At 38.4% G+C, this 17,558-nt stretch overlaps 1 protein-coding gene across 2 annotated transcripts; it reads left to right on the forward strand.

Moving 5' to 3' along the window:
- Positions 1 to 3,283: 3,283 nt before the first annotated feature.
- Positions 3,284 to 14,870, forward strand: Clxn (calaxin). 2 transcript variants are annotated; one of them, XM_005332321.5, is made up of 7 exons: positions 3,284 to 3,545; positions 8,332 to 8,490; positions 9,197 to 9,301; positions 10,058 to 10,209; positions 10,576 to 10,680; positions 13,360 to 13,442; positions 14,110 to 14,870. In XM_005332321.5, exons 1-6 carry the CDS (start codon positions 3,488 to 3,490, stop codon positions 13,417 to 13,419), a joined length of 639 nt encoding a protein of 212 aa, XP_005332378.1. In that variant the 5' UTR covers positions 3,284 to 3,487; the 3' UTR covers positions 13,420 to 13,442; positions 14,110 to 14,870. The 2 variants fall into 2 exon arrangements, with proteins under 2 accessions (XP_005332378.1, XP_021586716.1); XM_021731041.3 differs by having other exon boundaries at positions 3,285 to 3,545; positions 13,360 to 14,870.
- Positions 14,871 to 17,558: the final 2,688 nt, after the last annotated feature.

Consider the following 17,558-nt stretch of genomic DNA (forward strand, 5'->3'; position numbering starts at 1 on the left):
TTAGCCTCCATGCTCTATTTTAGGGCCCTACTGTGGGCACTGTACCTCTCCCTCTAAGGTGCCCCACACTGCATTTAGGGGACTATCCACCAGGTACCACAGGGAATTTGAGAGTTCATCCCTTGTTGAGAGCCACAGCCAAAGGAGCCCCAGCAAACTTCCAGCTGATTGGCTCACCGTGGCCCCAGCAAACTTCCAGCTGCCAGCTGATTGGCTCCTCTGCAGTGATGCTCATTGGGCTGTTTCCCCGCCCTTTCAGACCACAGAGCTGCTCATTGGGGGGCTCTTTTGGCTCCGCCCACACGACCCAGCCAATTGGCCTTAAGAGCAGGAGGAGTGGGGGGGGGGTTGAGAAGCTCGCAGAAGCCAGTGGTGGCAGTTGGGCTCTGAGGGAATTTCTGAAGAGCTCTGTGGTATAGTCCTGTGTTCTAAAAATAAAGTTCGTTTCTGCTTGGTAAGTGGCACGGTGAATTGTGCCCAGCCAGACTGCTGCAATCCCTGAATTTGGGCATCTCTCCCACCAGTTTCCATTAATACAGCCCATACAACATGGTCTGTGTTGTCAAATTTCAGAGATACATACAATGGATAGATACAGTAGGTAAAACAGACTAGAACAGGAAGAAAGAGAGCACACCATGTAATGTACAGTCTAGTAAAGGGGAGAGATTAAAGAGAGCAAGTGAAGTTATTCCACTGGGAAGGAGAGAGTCAGGCGGAAATGCATCTCTGAAGAAGAATTGCCATTGGAGGTGAGTAGGAATTAAAAAAAAATAGAATAGAAGTCGTGAGTGTGACAGTGTTCAATGGGTTTCAAGCGCTAAAAGTATTTTGTCACTACAGCATTACAGCAAAGAGGAAGAGGCCAGAGGTAGCAATGTCCATTCAACCAAATAGTTGGCTAAACTTAAGTTCAAATTTTTCATCACTGTATTCTACAAAATAAAGTTTGTAAAATTGAATTTAAATGATGCAGATAACCAACCTTTCTATTTTCCTTCTATTAAAGCAATTTCATAATAATTTTGTAATACACAGAATTTGGAGATCAATTCTATGATGTAATTTCCTAAACAGCTTTCAAATGCCTTCATTATAAAAGGTCCATGTTAAAGGAAAACACTTTCATCAAGTCAAGGTCCAAGCTATTTATCATGGCAACATTCCAATGAATGGTGAGTCAAAGGGAAGATTGTTTTGCACACAAAATTAAAGGAAACATTATAGCATTAATAGTCACTTTAATGTATTTTTGTATTTACAAAAGCATCCATCTGGAGGTTGCTTGAATTTTGGAAAGTTCTGTGATCATTTAATGCACAGTAAAATTTGTGTCCAATACAAATTAAACACAATCTTTATTGATTGATTTGATGTGAGGTAACTATTTCAACTTAATTGCCTTACTCTGAGAAAACCCTTGGGGAAAAGCAATCTGTCTCTACTCAGCAAAAGCAGCTAAAACTACAAAAAGAAATTTCCATTCTGCCTTGAGATGTGATATGCTGACTCTACAGGCCTCCAGCTTGTTTCTTACATCTAAAAATATTAAGTTCAATAACTTCACAAGAATAGAATGAAAGTTCTGATGTTTACCCATATTCTGACAAAATATGACCAAAATAAATATTGTACTTCCCTGATAAAGATTCGTAAGACTTTATGGTGAGGTCAATTCTGCAGCCCACAGTCTTAAAGCCATGAGTTTCACACAACAATTTGTTCAGATTCTTTTAAACTAAAAGACCAGAATAGAAGAAAGAAGAAATGGCAGATATGCCAGAGAGAAGAAGATACCTCAGAAATGTTGCTCAGCAAACTAAGAAATGGTTGCCTGCTGTCCCCAAATGCCTATTGTAATCTAAACAGGCTGTGATAGTGCCCCTACATTATTTTTTCTACTTTAAAGGAAAATGGATGATAGGTCTTGCTGAAGTAATACCTGATTAGATCATCTACCTACAGGTGCTCCCCGGAAGGTGCCAATATAGTCTGTCTTCCAAGAAGCCTGGGCATGGTCATCAATGTGCTCACTACCAGTGGAGGCCTGTTCCCTAAAACACATGCACAGGGAGACTTGCAGCACACCTTTATACCCACTGCTTTTATTAACTACTGACAACCACTGTGATTTCCTGTCTTTTGAAATTAGCACCTCAACAATCTATAAATTCAACATTTGCTACATACAACTCTTAAATCTAAAAAAAAAGCCCAACCCCAGCTCTGGTTTCAGATAGCATCTCAATCTTTCATTCCACAAACAAATGAAACAACAAAAGAAAACCAGAGACCTCAACACTGAATCTATTTCATTTTGGAGTGTTAAGGCATGGTAGGCAGGGATCTTTTTACTTTCAGTCTAAAGATGATAGCATGTATACTATAAAATAGTTTGGATTTCCAAGGCATTTTCCCCTCTGAAATTAAACTGGTAGACAGTCTGTAGAATATTGTACATTTATCCTACTGGCTGAGCTGGCTGAGCTACCCCCAATCTATTGTCGTTTTAATTCGAACAGGGTTGTATCATCTGCAGTTAAGAAAAGCAGAAAGTACCCCCGACTCTACAAGTTTTTTTTTTCTTGAAGACACTGAACCTGTCTGTACCCCACACCTAAGTGGCAGTTAGCCTGTTTCCATTTGGGACAATGCCTCTTGAACTGGTTTAAAATTTGACACTGACAATCTCCATGTCCAAAGAATGGGATGGGGGCAGAAGGAGAGGACAGAAGGACTCCAATTTCTTCTCACTCTCAGAAATGTAACCATAACATGAAGATACTTCGTACCAGACTTCCTCCTGGTGTCAGAGCACAAAAAGTGACAATCTCTTAGGTAGTTCACCAGAACAAGCTCCTCACCCTCCAGCATTCCACAGAGAAAAGCTAACACTTGATATTTCGTGAAGTTCTCCCAATTCCCCCAGATCTCCCTGAAGACCAGAAGCATTCCCTTGAGATGTGAGGCTCACACCCGCCCCAGACATTCCTCACACCGCGTGCACATCATACTCCTAGACTTTGATGATTTACGACGCAGAGAGAGACTGTGAACCCAAAAGACAGTGACAACTGGAAAGGAAAACTCCAACCTTAGCAATCAGAATTCTGTCTGCAACCTGCGCCTGTGCGGGAGCTGAGTGACGGGCCGAGGAGCCAATCAGCGGCCGCCCCAGCCGTTGCCAAGCCCACGTTGTGTTGGGGGCGTGTCCACACCCTGTGCGTCTCCGCCCGGGAGCCAATCAGCGGCCGGCCCCTCCGTTGCCATGGCCTCCCTGTGTGTTGGTACCGCGTAGGCGTCACTCGCGCCCCAGCCGGGTAGCCAATCCGCAGATGGCCCAGCTGTTGCCCTGGACGCTCTGACTGTTAGGCCAGCGCTTGCACGGGAAGGGCAGAGACCCAGCCTGGCTGTCCTGGTCCCAGGATTCTCCAGGGTCGCCCTGCCACGCGCGCAGAGACACCGCCAGATTCCATGAGCTCCCAACATGAACCGAAAGAAATTGCAGAAGTTGACGGACAACTTAACTAAAAATTGCAAGCACTGTAAGTAAGAATCAAGTGCTGAACAAGCCGAGGTTCCTGGGTCAAGTCTGCTCCTACCCAGTGCAATTTCCCTGCTGTGCCTACTTCCTGCCTCCAGGACCTGTGTGACCATGGGCCCACCCCAAACCCCTAAGAAAAGTCTGAAAGAGAATCCTATCCTGGGATGCTAGCTCCTTGGGCACCCACGCCCAGGACCTTGAGAACTACTCTCCATGCATTTAGTTCTACCTACACTCGAGGACACTACACTTTTCTGGTTCCTCAGACCCTCTTTGCCCTTGGTTCTGGCCTTCGGTGCTGAGACTGAACTCAGGGCCTCTCACGTGCTACTTAAGGTGTCTATCACTACCGACCTACATCTCCAACACCACCCCACTCCTGCATCCTTTTCTAAAATTTTGAGATTGGGTCTTGCCATATTGCCCAGGCTGACCTCGAATTTGAGATCCTCCTTTTTCTTGCCTCAACCTCCCTAGTAGCTGGCATTGTTTGGCATATGACAGCATGCCGGGCTCTCAGACCCTCTTCTTAATTTACTTTTACATTATAGAAGTGAAATAATATGTGTTCATGAGACATGTAGTTTTAGCCTCAGACATGTTGTAAAAGAAGTACTAAAACCCACCGGACTCAAGAAAAGAGCATAACCAAAGGTGCATCACCTTAGCCTGCTTTTCAGCTCTTTCCTAGAGCAAAATAAAGGACAGGTCCAAGTTCTGGAAGCTTAACAAGAGATCCATAGGGGAAAATAGTCATAAACAACTGATCATCTTTAGGAAAGATGAGTTGAAGTGGTACAGAAACCTGTCTCAGAGCAAGATTTGTTTGGAAATAAAATTGCTCAGCAGAGCTAAACATGTGGTAAACAATCTGCTCCCATCTTCACACTTCCACTTTCCAATTGCTAATATGGTGGGAAGGTAGAAAAGACTTTCTAAGTGACAAACTGAATGTTTATTAAAGACAGCTGTTCTAATCTCCCTGTTGGAAAGGCAGTTCTAGAACGTCATAGAACACTTTAGTATTGTATTCCAACTGTACTTTGGCTAGAAAGCAATAGATTTGGTTTAGAAGAGGATGATATTGTCTGGTTCCCAGGCTTCCAAGTTGTATGCTGATTGCAAAACTACTGGCCCCTTGAGGAAACAGGAGAAGCCATGGTCCTCAGAGAATACCCATTATGCAAACAAGAAAGAATAAACATGCTTAAGTGTGATTAAAGGATCTAGTGCCTTCTCATCATCATTAGTATCTGATGTAAAGAGTGGTAAGAATGTTCTCTTCGTGGGTTGGTGTTATAAATAAAAGTTATATTGAAGGTATTATTACAGACCTTTAATTTGATGAGGATTTCATTCTATTATTTTTCTTAAAACACTTTTATTTCTGGGAAAAGACTAGAGATTCTTAAAACATCTAGTAAACATTTTTTATAATACTCATAAACAATGCAATAACTACTATACACAGTACTGATTTTGATTTAGTCTCTGTTCAGTAAGTTTCCAATGCATTGAAAACATTCTGTGAACAATTGAAAAGTGAACGTGTATTTTAAAAGATAAATGAAAACACACTTCAGAAAAAATCAACTCTTGATTTTTGTTCTTACAAAAAAAAATTTAAGTGAGCCTTAATAACTTTGATGATTAAAAGTAAACATCACTACGTTATGTAGAAATAGTTATAGGTCATGGACATCATAATAATTTTAAATTTCTTTAAACAGAAGGCTTTTACCTAAAGTCACATTTCTTTTATAGTTTCCAGATGATAATGCAATAGATGAAATGAATACGTATTATTGAATCAGAGAAGAAGAAAAGAACTTAAGTGAGCATCTAGTTAATTCTCCATCCACCATCTTATGATTCTACAATATGATCTATAGATCACATGTAGAGGTTTCCAGAAAGATGAAAGCCATTCCATATCAATGTCCCCTAATTTCGTGCAATAGGATATTCTAGAATGTAAGAACTATTTCAGTAAGAAAAGTACTCATGGCCAACCTTTGATCCTTGAATCAATTTTTGAGCTAAAAGTCAATTGATATATTCAGCTTATGTTCTTTAATTTTTATTTCAGTTGAATGGAAAAATGTCTAATTAATATCCCTTCTGCTGGCATTTAATACACATGAACACAGAGCATTCTTCATATAGGATTTTCTTCCCCAATCCCTAACAAGTCGTTTTAAAAGAGCTTTGCATGCACGTATAACACAAAATTTCCCATTTTAACTGTTTTAAGTGTATAATTCTGTGATTCTGTGGCAGTAAGTATAGAATTTCCCCCTTATCTATGTGGAATGTGTTGCAAGACCCTAAAATAGTGTATAGTACTGAACTTTGTATATCCCATGTTTTGTCAGATATATATATATATATATATATATATATATTACATGTATATATGTGTGTGTGTATATATATATATGTATATCTGTAATAAATTTGAATTTATAAATTAGGAACAGTAAGAGATTCACAGTAATATCACAGTAATAGAACAATAATGACAATATACTGCAATAAATGTTATCTAAAACTTATAAATACTTTATTTCTGAAACTTTTAAAAATATTTTCAGACTGTGGTTGAGCATGGGTTACTGAATCCTTGAAAAAAAAACTTCAGATTTAGCAGGGAGACTACTGTACGTTCATACTGTTATGTAACTACCCATCCATCTCCAGAAATTTTTCATATTTCCCTACTCAAACACTGTACCTTGAAGATTAACTCCCCACTCACTCCTTCCCCCAACCGCTGGCAGCAACCATTCTACTTTCTGTCACTATGAATTTGACTTCATATAACAGGAATCATGCAGGGTTTATCTTTTTATGTCTTGAATTTTCACTTATCTTAATGTCCATAAAATTGGTCATTTTGTAGTATGTGACAGAATTTTCCTTCCTTATTAAAGCCAAGTAATATTCCATCGTAAGAATACATCACATTTGGTTAGCCATTCATTCATCAACGAACGCTTGGGTTGCTTCTATTTTTTGGTGATCATGAATAATACTCCTATGAATATTGGGGTACCAGCATCTGGTTGAGGTCCTACTTTCAATTATTTTGTGTGTATATTCAGAAGTAGAATTGCTGGATCATATGCCAATCACGTTTAATTTTTTTATTCATTTGTTGCTGTTGATGGACCTTCCTTCCTCCCTCCCTCCCTCTCTCTCTCTCTTTCTCTCTCTCGCTTTCTCTCTCTCTCTTTCTCTATTTCTCTCTTCCTTCCTTCCTTCCTTCCTTTCTTTCTTTATCTATTTCTTTCTTTCTTTCTCTCTTTCTCTCTCTCTCTCTCTCTCTCTCTCTCTCTCTCTCTCTCCCCCCCCCCCTCTCTCTCTCTTTCTTTCTTTTTTTCTTTCTTTCTTTCATGCATTGCTGAGGATCAAACCCAGTGCCTCACACATGCTAGGCAGGTGCTCTACCGCTGAGCCACAACCCCAGCCCTCATGCTTAATTTTTTGAGGAACCATTATACTGTTGTTGGGTTGTTGTTGTTGTTGTTGTTGTTGTTTTTGGTTCATTTTAAAATCATAACCATTACATTTTCTGCTACTTAACTTGTTTAATCTTTTTAAAGTTTTAAATTTTTCCCTTAAAATGTGGTTCTCAAAAGCAGCAATCACTGGAGGCTGTCCTGATCTATAGGATGAGGTGTGATGTTTTCCATTTTCATGTGTTATCTTCTCACAGATGTATACAGGTTTTGTCTTTGTTTTTTAAAAATATGCAACCATAATTTTACCTGGTTTTGAAACAAAAATTATTTTTTGTATTTGTATACTTCATATTTAGATTCATTTTTATGTTCTTAATGCCAGGCAATAACCCTTCCACCTACATACTTCAAATGGCAGTTGGAACACATAATTAATTCAGTATTTGTAAACACTGTCCTTTATGTAATCGTGGGTACCAGCAAATATCTGTGTTTGTTTATATGCTTTAGATACAAATGTCTTCCCTCCAAAAGTACTAATTGTTCAATGTTAATTTTTACATTGTCCTTAAGGGGAGCCATATTAGGTGCTAGAACATACTCAAAACTTCTTTTTTGTAAAATAGGTGTTTCTTATTTCAGAAATATGGCTTATGAATTCACAAAGGTTAAAGTGAAATTAAAAATGAAAACCATTAATTCTCAAAGTACGGTGTCTATTTTCTGGGAAAGCCAAGTTGTAAATCTCATAAATGCTTACCAAAATGCTGGGGAAAATTAACATTCTTAAACATTATCATTCTTATTTTAAATTATACATCTACAAACCTTATAAAATTTGGAATCTGATACCACATTCATCATTCAAATTACTAAGCTAATATTACCTTTGCCCCCCCAAACATGATTGAATTTGCATCTATTTAATGTATGACTCTTGTTTGAAGGAAATGCTAGTTTTCTTAAATGAGTAATGTATCTTTGGCTATCTTCATCCATTAACTTAAGGTATGAATCTCAAATCAGGACACACACAGGTGTGTGTGTATATATATATATATATGTGTGTGTGTGTGTGTGTGTGTGTGTATGTATGTGTGTGTATATATATATATACACATATACACACAATATATACAGTATACTATACATACAGTATAAATATACATGTATATACAGTATATATATGTAAATATATATACTGATGTATTTATGTATATATATGACATAGTCTTAATGCATATAAATATGCTTCAATTGCAATATTTAGCTTATAATGTAAAGATTGAAATACACTTTTGTTTTACCTTTATTATTCTACAGTTAATAGATCTGAAGTGACATGTCTCATAAAGCTTTTCTATAACTTGGTTGGAGATGTAGCAGAGCGACCAGTTGCAGTTGTTGGACTAGATCGTAACGCATTTCGGAACATCCTACATGTAACATTTGGAATGACAGATGACATGATTATGGACAGAGGTAAGAGATATACAAAATTTAAATCAGTCAATTCTAGCCACCAGAAAAATAATTTAAAAGTTTGGAGTTCGGTCATAATCTTGGTAGGAGGCTTAATGTTCTACATTCTCTATTTATTTGAATATAAACATTTAATTTTCCAAAGATAATTAGAGAAAGATGTAATATTCTCTTTATATGTAAGAACATGACAAAGGTTGGGTAATTAGATTTCCCTTATATTGAAAAGCTTGGAATATTTCTATTTTTTCTTAGTAAACATAATGAATATAATGGCTTCTAAACTACATTTAAATTTTCTTATATCTAAATAAAAATGGAATACAGTCTTATCATGTAATAATATTCCTTGTCTTGAGTAACAAAAAATATGAAATTGTATATTTTATATTAATATGTTTAGATTATCTAATATAATTAACATTTTAATATATCACAATATTGTATTATTAATTAATAGTGTATGTATTTATATATTCAGAATATTCTTTCTTCCCACAAAATAGGAAGAGAAAATTCAACTGCATAATTAAAATGCATATCAATGTTCTGATATCTCAGTTTCCTCCTTTGTCAAGTGAGAATACTGGACTATAAAATCCTGACGTTTTCTCTAAATTATAAAAGCAAGCGATACCAATATAAATACATTATTGAGAATTCAAATGCAGCACAGCTGTTACATAGTATCTCTTTCTCTTTTTAGTATTCCGAACTTTTGATAAAGACAATGACGGCTGTATAAATGTATCGGAGTGGGTTAATGGATTGACCGTGTTTCTTCGAGGATCCTTAGATGAAAAAACGAAATGTAAGAATTCAGGTTGTCCTACTGTTCGTACATTATGATTAACATAGCCAAAGTGTTTACACTGTCCCCCAACCAGCCAGTGGGTGGGTGAGTTTGTTGGTTGGTTGGTTTGGATCCTCATTAGCTTCTTTTATGGAATGAATTTGAGTCAACAGGGGATAAAAGAAAATGACTAAAAAGGAAAATCAAGTAATTCTGAAGAGTGATTATGATGCCAGGGAAGTTTGCGTAGGCGTTGCTGTACACGCTAATTATATACACATGTATTTATGTACTAAGGACTTAACATCATTTGAATTTTAAGCAGAAAAGCAGAGACTATTGATTTAAGTGTTTGATTCTTTCTTTCTTTTCATTTCTTTTGAGTGCAAGAGTAGGATTTATTGAAGGATAGAGACAGAGATAGAACTCTCTCAGTGCTAGAGAGGAAACCATGGCAGATTTTCCTAAAGTTCTAATGTTTAATAGTTGAATCTGATGAACTCTAAGTCATATTTTTAATTGGTATTCCAAGAGTTTCAGGATTTAAAAATGTCCAATGTATTGTTCCTTGATATGGTTTTTCATAACTGAGAGTAAAGAAATTTCCTGAGGATTCTTGAATGCATTCAACATTTACCATGAAAACCAGGTGATGCCCAGGTCTTCAGGGTTGATGAAGCACCAGCAAGATAGAACTCAGCCCTCAAGACTTGGCCAGAGAAAATGTAACCTAAGTGATAATATCAAATTCATCATTTGACACTTTCTTTAAAGATTGCTTTGAAGTATTTGACTTGAATGGGGACGGCTTCATTTCAAAGGAGGAAATGTTCCACATGTTGAAGAACAGCCTTCTGAAACAGCCATCAGAGGAAGACCCAGATGAAGGAATTAAAGATTTGGTTGAAATAACACTTAAGAAAATGGTAATAATTTTGAGTAATTTAGAGTTTTATATTGAAATGCACAGGTCACATATGGGATGGAAATAAGAATTTGAATAATGAGAATTTTCAGTTTCCTTTTAAGTTAACCAAACACTTGAATGGTGCTATTACAATATCCAAAATTATTTTGAGCTGGGGGGATAGCTAAGATTTAGAGGGCTTGCTTAGTATGTGCAAGGCTCTGGGTTCCATCCCCAGCAAACCCCCCAAAATTTTTTTCAATTCTCTGACTCAATCCCTTATTTCTCTAGAACCTTTCTTCCATTAACGTTTGAGTATGAAAATAACAAGCAGTTGTGGTAAGCATGTTGAGTGTTAACTGTTGTATTCCTGCTGTCCCCTCAGGATTATGACCATGATGGGAAGCTATCTTTTGCAGACTATGAAAAAGCTGTGAGAGAAGAGACTCTTCTGTTGGAAGCCTTTGGACCATGTCTACCTGATCCAAAGGTAACAATATTGCTTTGGCTGAACTGTAACTAAAGTGTAATATAAGATATGCAATCCAGAACTTCTTGCTTATAGTGGACCAGAGGAATCATGTTCACCCAGGGAGAATAGCTTCTCAATACTGAAAGGCCACTAAAGAAGAAGTTGCCAGTTCATCTCATAGTACTTATTGTAGCCAAGTGCTTTGCTTTCCATTCATAACTTACTCACTCACGTTAGAAAACAATTAATGAGACTTAATGTGTGCCAGATGAAAGGCTCCGTGATTGCCTTGAGAGAAAAAGACAATATGAAAATAGTTTTATAACAGCATGATAAGTGTTATTATAATAATATTTGATGACTTATAGGGTGCTTCATCTGTGTCAGGCAGTGTCACAAGTACCATATCACCTCAATGAATCCATCTAAAACTCTCTGAAGTAGATAGTACTATTATCCTCTTTTTACAAATGAGAAAACTAAGGCTCAGATAATCTTGGTCAACTTTTCAAAGTCCATTCACTAACTGGCAGAGTGGCCTGGGTATCCTAGTGTCAGAGGAGTCCTTAGAGATGTATAGAACATGATGATTGGCAAGAAGAGGGGTATCTAAATCAACTGTACGTATCAGGCATTTGTGAGATCCATCCATCTCATAAATGCAGAGGTTGGATGAAGGAAGAGATTGAGCTCTGGTCTGGGGAAAGGACTTCCAGGTAGTGGCAACATCGAGTGCAAAAGCTGTAGGGAACCACCGGAACATGGGCAGTGACATAGGAGGGCTTATCAGAACTGGGTTTTGAAGGAGAAAATAGCCAGGTCAAAATGGGGGAAAGTAATCTAAACAAAAAGAAATATATAAAAGAAAGAGGGGGGGTGAAAAAGGAAAGAGTAAGTAAAAGATAAAAATACATCTGTCTTGGATGAGAATTTGGTGCATATGAGGCTGGAGATCAGGTGGCAGATACAAAGAAGGACCATATCTTGTTGTCTTAAAGATGATGGAAATTCATTGGGGGTTTACAAAAATATAGAGCTATGTGATTTATTAATGTTCCCATCCTTTGAAGCTTTAGTTTATATCTCCAGCTGCCCACTTGACATACCCTCAACAAATTTCAGATTTTCCCTAAAACTTCACCTCTCCCTCAGTCTTCCCTATCGTTAAGTGGCATTCCTAGGCACCCAGGTTTTTCATTGAGAAGCCTGAGAACCAGTTTACTATCTGTCTCCTCCAAAATTCATGATTACAACCTCTTCCCACATCAACATGTATCAGGCACAATGATCTGTCTCTCAGCCCAGATCATTAGCTCTCTTGGTTCCATTATTTCCCCCCTACTTCCTTTGCTCAAGTATGTTCAATAATGCCAATGCTATCATGCTCTATCCTTGCTCAGGACCTGCCTGTGGGTTTGAGAGTAGATACAATGGCCTCTTTCTCTCTCTCCCCTGTCACATCTTCTACTGTCTCCCATTCTCACATGGCACTGAGCCACACCAGCCACCTTGCTGTTCTTCCCTGTATGCTTTGTACTTGCTGTTGCCTCTACCCAGAAATCCTTTCCCCAGACCAGAGCTCAATCTCTTCCTTCCTCCAATCTCTGCACAAATGTGGCTTGTGTGCAGCACATAGTAGATGCCCAGTAAATGATAGAAGGACAGATGGATAGATGGATGGACGGATGAGTGGATGGATGGATCTCATAAATGCCTGATGGAGAGTTCTGGATCTGTCTCCCTCCTCCTCTTTATCATTTACCTTTGCTCCCTCATTTACCTTTACCTTGACACAACCTCTTCCCTCTCTAGTAAAACCTTCCCATGAGGACTTTAAACATTTTAAACTGTCCCATCTGAAAAACAAAACTAAAGGAAGGATAATAAATAAATAGAGATAAATAATAAATAGAGAAGAAATAAATAAAGGAAGAAAGAGAAGAAATAAAGGAAAGATGGAGGGACAGTGGGAAGGAAGGAAGAAAGGGAGGGAGGGAGGGAAGGAGGGAAAGGGCAGAGAAATTAATTCTATAGCTTTTCTACTTCTTGTCTAAAGGCTCCATCTCACAGTCAAGGTTCTTGAAAAGATTGTCCAGATTTGGGACCTATATTACCCTCTGTTTCCTCTCATCCATCCCTGTATCTGCTGTGGCCAGGGTCACTCTGCCCTTCTGTTAATAATTCCTGTGAACACTCTTAGGTCTTCACCTTACTGAAGCACATCTCTTCATTGTCCAGAGCTCTTGGTCTGCCTTCCTCTGCTCCAGGAAGTCTCGCCACTTCCCTCTACTTTCCCTCCCACTGCCCTCCATGGTCTAACTGTGCCTGGATCCCTCCTCCAGGACTTCCAGAATTCAATGTGTACTGATTCCTGCTTCAGTCCTCCTGGCCCTCATCTGTCCACCCAGTTTCTGGCCGTTCTTTGATACTAGGTTGGAAGCCCTTGGAGAGCTGTGTCAGAGGGTCTTGTTCATCTCTGTGGACCAAGAACCAAGCATTGTGCTTGTAATACAGTTAGTACTAATGAAGTCTATGGAAGAAGACAACCACATAAACATTCTCCCAGCTACCCTTTCTCTCTATAAACATTAGAGAGACATGCAGAGTATTTTGTTTTGCTCTACCTGTTTTTTGGAAGTTCTTGTGTGTAAGTCGAGTCTGTAAGTCTGTAAGTTGAGTATGTTTTTTTTTTTGCAGAGTCAGATGGAGTTTGAAAGCCAAGTATTCAAAGATCCAACTGATTTCAGTGATATGTGAATTCTAAATGCGCATTGTTTGAAGTGAGTACTAAAGAAGGTACATCTGTAGTTTATTTTTTTCTACTTAGCTCAGAAATATGGTGTTGAATTGTGCATCTGGGGGTGATGATGGGGCTCACTTCCATATATCACTTAACTCTGGTATAAGGTGCAAGTAAAGCAGAGTAGATAGTAGACGACAAGTTTCTTGTTAGAGGGGATCTTTCTAACAAACATTAATATTTCCAATATTAGTTTAGTTGGGTTGGGTATGATTAGTTAACATTCCTAGATATATTTTCTCATATAGACTATCTTTTCAAGAACATAACTGTTGTAAAATATCTGGATTCATTAAATTAATGGACAGATTATGTAATTATCAATTATGAATACAAATATTCTTCATGTCAGAAAGAGGTTAGGTATACTTTGAAAACTCATTGAAACTACTGAATTTCCTTTGGAGAAGGTTGGCATCAAAAATAATACTTGCATTTAGCACCTAAACACACTTCTGACAGGAACTAGGGCAGATTTAGAGAAATGAAAGTTATACTGAGGCTTTTTAATATGATTTATGTGGTTGTGTGAGGCTTTGCTTAATCATTTTACCAGCTTGTAAGTGTCAAGGGCAGGGATTTTATCCTCACACATCTTTATGTCTGCCATAGCAGTTAGTCTTCTGCATTTCGTGGGCCCTCTATAGGTGCTGTCCATTGGATTGAAAGCTGAATATCACTGCAACATAAGTACAGACTTACGGTGACCAGAGAAAGAGGAACAGGTTCTGTTTCTTAACCTTAATGGCTAATGAATGGGCAGTTTTCAGTTAATTTTGGAGTCATTCACCTTCGATGCCTTTGGGTGTCAAAGTCCTCCTCCCCTCTGTTCTCAGTGTCTCTCCACCCTAACCCTCCTCAGGGTCCCCTGGAACTGCCTGACTGCATTGCAGTGTCATAGTCCCCCACGGCCTGGATTCCTCTTCTGAATGTCCTCATCAGGGATAGTATATATTTTGTGCTAAGTGTGTCCACCAGCTGTAAACTCCAGAAGACACATCTTCCTTCTCCCTTTAGCTATCCTGCAGCAGATGCTTGTGGGCATTATAAGCAGGAGAAAGACAGGGCCTAGTTAGCTTTATGTGAGCTCCTTTCTAACACATGTAAGCAGCTGAGAGAAATAGACATGATATCTGCTGTCATTTAGATTTTGTTACTACACATGCACTATTAAATGTAAACAAATAAGTATATTCTGTGAAAAACTGGGCTGTTAATAATGAATAGAATAAGCAATTCTGTGAAATAAAAATATTTCACTGTGTATTTTCTAAAAAATTTAGCTGCTTGTATAGATGGGATTTGACACAATTCTTCTATTTGCAGTTGGTATAAATAATACATCACACAGTGTTTTAAATTTTCCACCTTTGCTTTTAATTAACAAATAAAAATTTTGTATGTTTAATTATTGTGTGCAATTTCATGTCTTGATATATGTACCTTGTGAAATAATTACCAGTATAAAGGTCATTAACATATCCATTGCTTTACATAGTTGTCATTTTTTCTTTGGGAGTACAATGTACCCTCTTGGCTCATGTTGCATAACTGAAACTTTGCACCCCATGACTGACATCTCCCCATTTCCATAACCACCATTCTATTATTTACTGCTATGAGTTTATTTCCACATATAAAAGAGATTATGCAGTATTTGTTTTTTTTTCCTCTGTGGATCTAATTTCACATATCACAATATCTTTCCAGTTATCCATGTTGTTGAAAATGACATGATTTCCCTCTTTTTAAATGTTGGCTAGCATTCCATTGTTTTTGTACAAATATATACATCTATACACATAATGCATATGTATATATCATAATTTCTTTATCCATTTGTCCATTGATGTCAATTTAGATTGTTTTTATATCATAGCTACTGATGCTGAAATGAACATGGGACTAAAGATGTCTCTTTGTGATACACACTTATTCCCTTTGGATATATACCTAGAAATGGGATTGTTAGATCACATGGTAGTTTCAATTTTAATTTTTTGAGGAACTTCTATTTTCTCTAATTTATATTCCCACCAGTGGTTTCTAAGAGTTCCTCCTTCTTCATAACCTGGCCACCACAGGCTATTTGTTTATTTAGTTATTTGGTTATTTAATTTTGTGTTTTTGATAATAAGCCATTTCAACTGAACAGAGGTTTCTCATTTGGGTTTTGATTTATATTTCCCTGATGATTAGTGATATGGAGCACTTTTTAAATATATCTCTTGGCCTTTGAAAAATGTGTATACCTTTGAAAAATGTGTAGTCAAATCCTTTGCTCATTTCTTTAGATTTCTTGCAATTTTGCTACAGAGCTCTTGGAGTAAGTACCAGCTGACAGGAGTAGCAGCTCTGGCTCCAGGTAAGGACAATGGCTTGGACTTTGAGCAGCTCGATCAGACTCATTCATGAAAGCTGCAGGTGTCTGTGATAATGGCAATGTTTGGAAGCCTCAGTGGGTGTTTTATTCAGCTTCTTGACTGCTGGGACTTAAAGACCCAATCAGAACAACTGTAGTGGAGGAAAGTTTATTTGAGGACTCACGGTTTTCAAGGTTTTAGTTCATAGAAGGCCAGCTTCATTTCTCAGGGCTTGAGGCAAGATAGAACATCATAGTGGGAGAGTGTGGCAGAGGGAAGTAGCTCATATCATGATCAGGGAGCAGAGAGAGCGTTTACTCACCAGATACAAACATATACCCAAAGCCACACCCCAATTCCTACCTCCTCCAGCCACACCCTACCACTTCAGTTACCACTCAGTTAATCCCTATCAGAGGATTAAATAACGGATTGGGTTAAGACTCTTATAACCCAATCATTTCTCCTCTGAAACTTCGTGCTCTGTCTGACATGTGAGCTTTTGGGGGATACCTCACATTCAAACCATAACATTTGCCCCTGGCCCCCAAAAGCTCACAACCCTCTCACAATGCAAAATACATTTTTCCCCATTTCCAAGAGTCCCCACAATCAATATTTCCAAGATTGCTCAAAGTTTGAGTCAAAATTCTTTTTTTTTCTGAGAATTTTAAGAATTCTCAAGGCAATCTCTCATTGTGAGCTCCCGCAAAATTAAAAGCAATTTACAAGTATCCAATATACAATGTTACAGAGTACACATTTCCATTCACAAATTTAGGGGCATAGAAGGGATAGGACCAAAATCCAGCTGGGCAAACAAGTGCTGTAGATCCATGTCTGGCATCTAGGGCACATGACATCATGATGTTCTCTCAAAGGGCTTGTGTAGCTCTACCCTGGGGCCTTGTTTGTTGCAGCCCAAGTGGCCTCTCTGTTGGCTTGTCTCTGCTCAATTCCTTCAGCTTCCTAGGATGATGTCCTACATTACTGGTATTTCTTAATCTCAGGGGTTTCCACTGGAGCTTCAGTTTCCTCCTCACATTTTGACTTCCTAGGGGATACCTGCACTGCTGCAATTTGCCTGGCCTCCCAGGCCTTCCTTTGAAACCCTCCTGGAAGCCTCCATGAACCTGTAACTCCAGCATCCTGCATTCCTGTAAATTTAGCACCATGCGGTTGACTCCAGGGTCTGCTGCCATCTGAGCAGTAGCCAAGCCTCCAGGGGCCCTGGCTAGAGCAGTCTCTGAGTGTCTGGGTGGCTGAGCATGTTGAAAACACTTCCTAGGCCCACTTGTGCAAGAACGGTGACCCATTGGACTCTTCTCCAGAGAATTTTCACCTTTACTCCCTGGAGCCTGAGATGAGTATGGTCTTGCCAGCTCCTGAGATAACCTCAAGCCATCTTTCTCATTGTCTCTAGGAAAAGTCTTTAGCATTTCTATATTGACAGTAAAGTCTTTAACAACTGCAACTTCCTTAGCCCTAGTTTTACTCTGGCCTTTCAAATCCGCATTTTCCAAATCTTTCTGCTCTGCTTTCTTCCCCTGATTATCACAATAAATTTGGCTAAAAGCTACTAGCAATATTCATGCCACCGCCTGAATGCTATGCTGCCTAGAAATTTTTTCTGTCAGATTAAGAAGTCCATTACTTCTAAGATCAGTCTCCCAGAAAGTCTCTGGACAGGGCAGAATGAAGACAGCTTCTCAGCCAGAACATAACACAAATGG

The sequence above is a fragment of the Ictidomys tridecemlineatus genome, chromosome 7, assembly GCF_052094955.1.
Source record: "Ictidomys tridecemlineatus isolate mIctTri1 chromosome 7, mIctTri1.hap1, whole genome shotgun sequence".
Classification (NCBI taxonomy): domain Eukaryota; kingdom Metazoa; phylum Chordata; class Mammalia; order Rodentia; family Sciuridae; genus Ictidomys; species Ictidomys tridecemlineatus.

Excerpts from the sequence above, each read along its gene's own strand:
- Clxn (XM_005332321.5), top strand. The coding sequence starts at position 3,488 with ATGAACCGAAAGAAATTGCAGAAGTTGACGGACAACTTAACTAAAAAT. Across the intron at positions 3,546-8,331 it reads AACTAAAAATTGCAAGCACT|TTAATAGATCTGAAGTGACA; the intron begins GTAAGTAAGAAT and ends ATTATTCTACAG. Across the intron at positions 8,491-9,196 it reads TGACATGATTATGGACAGAG|TATTCCGAACTTTTGATAAA; the intron begins GTAAGAGATATA and ends TTCTCTTTTTAG.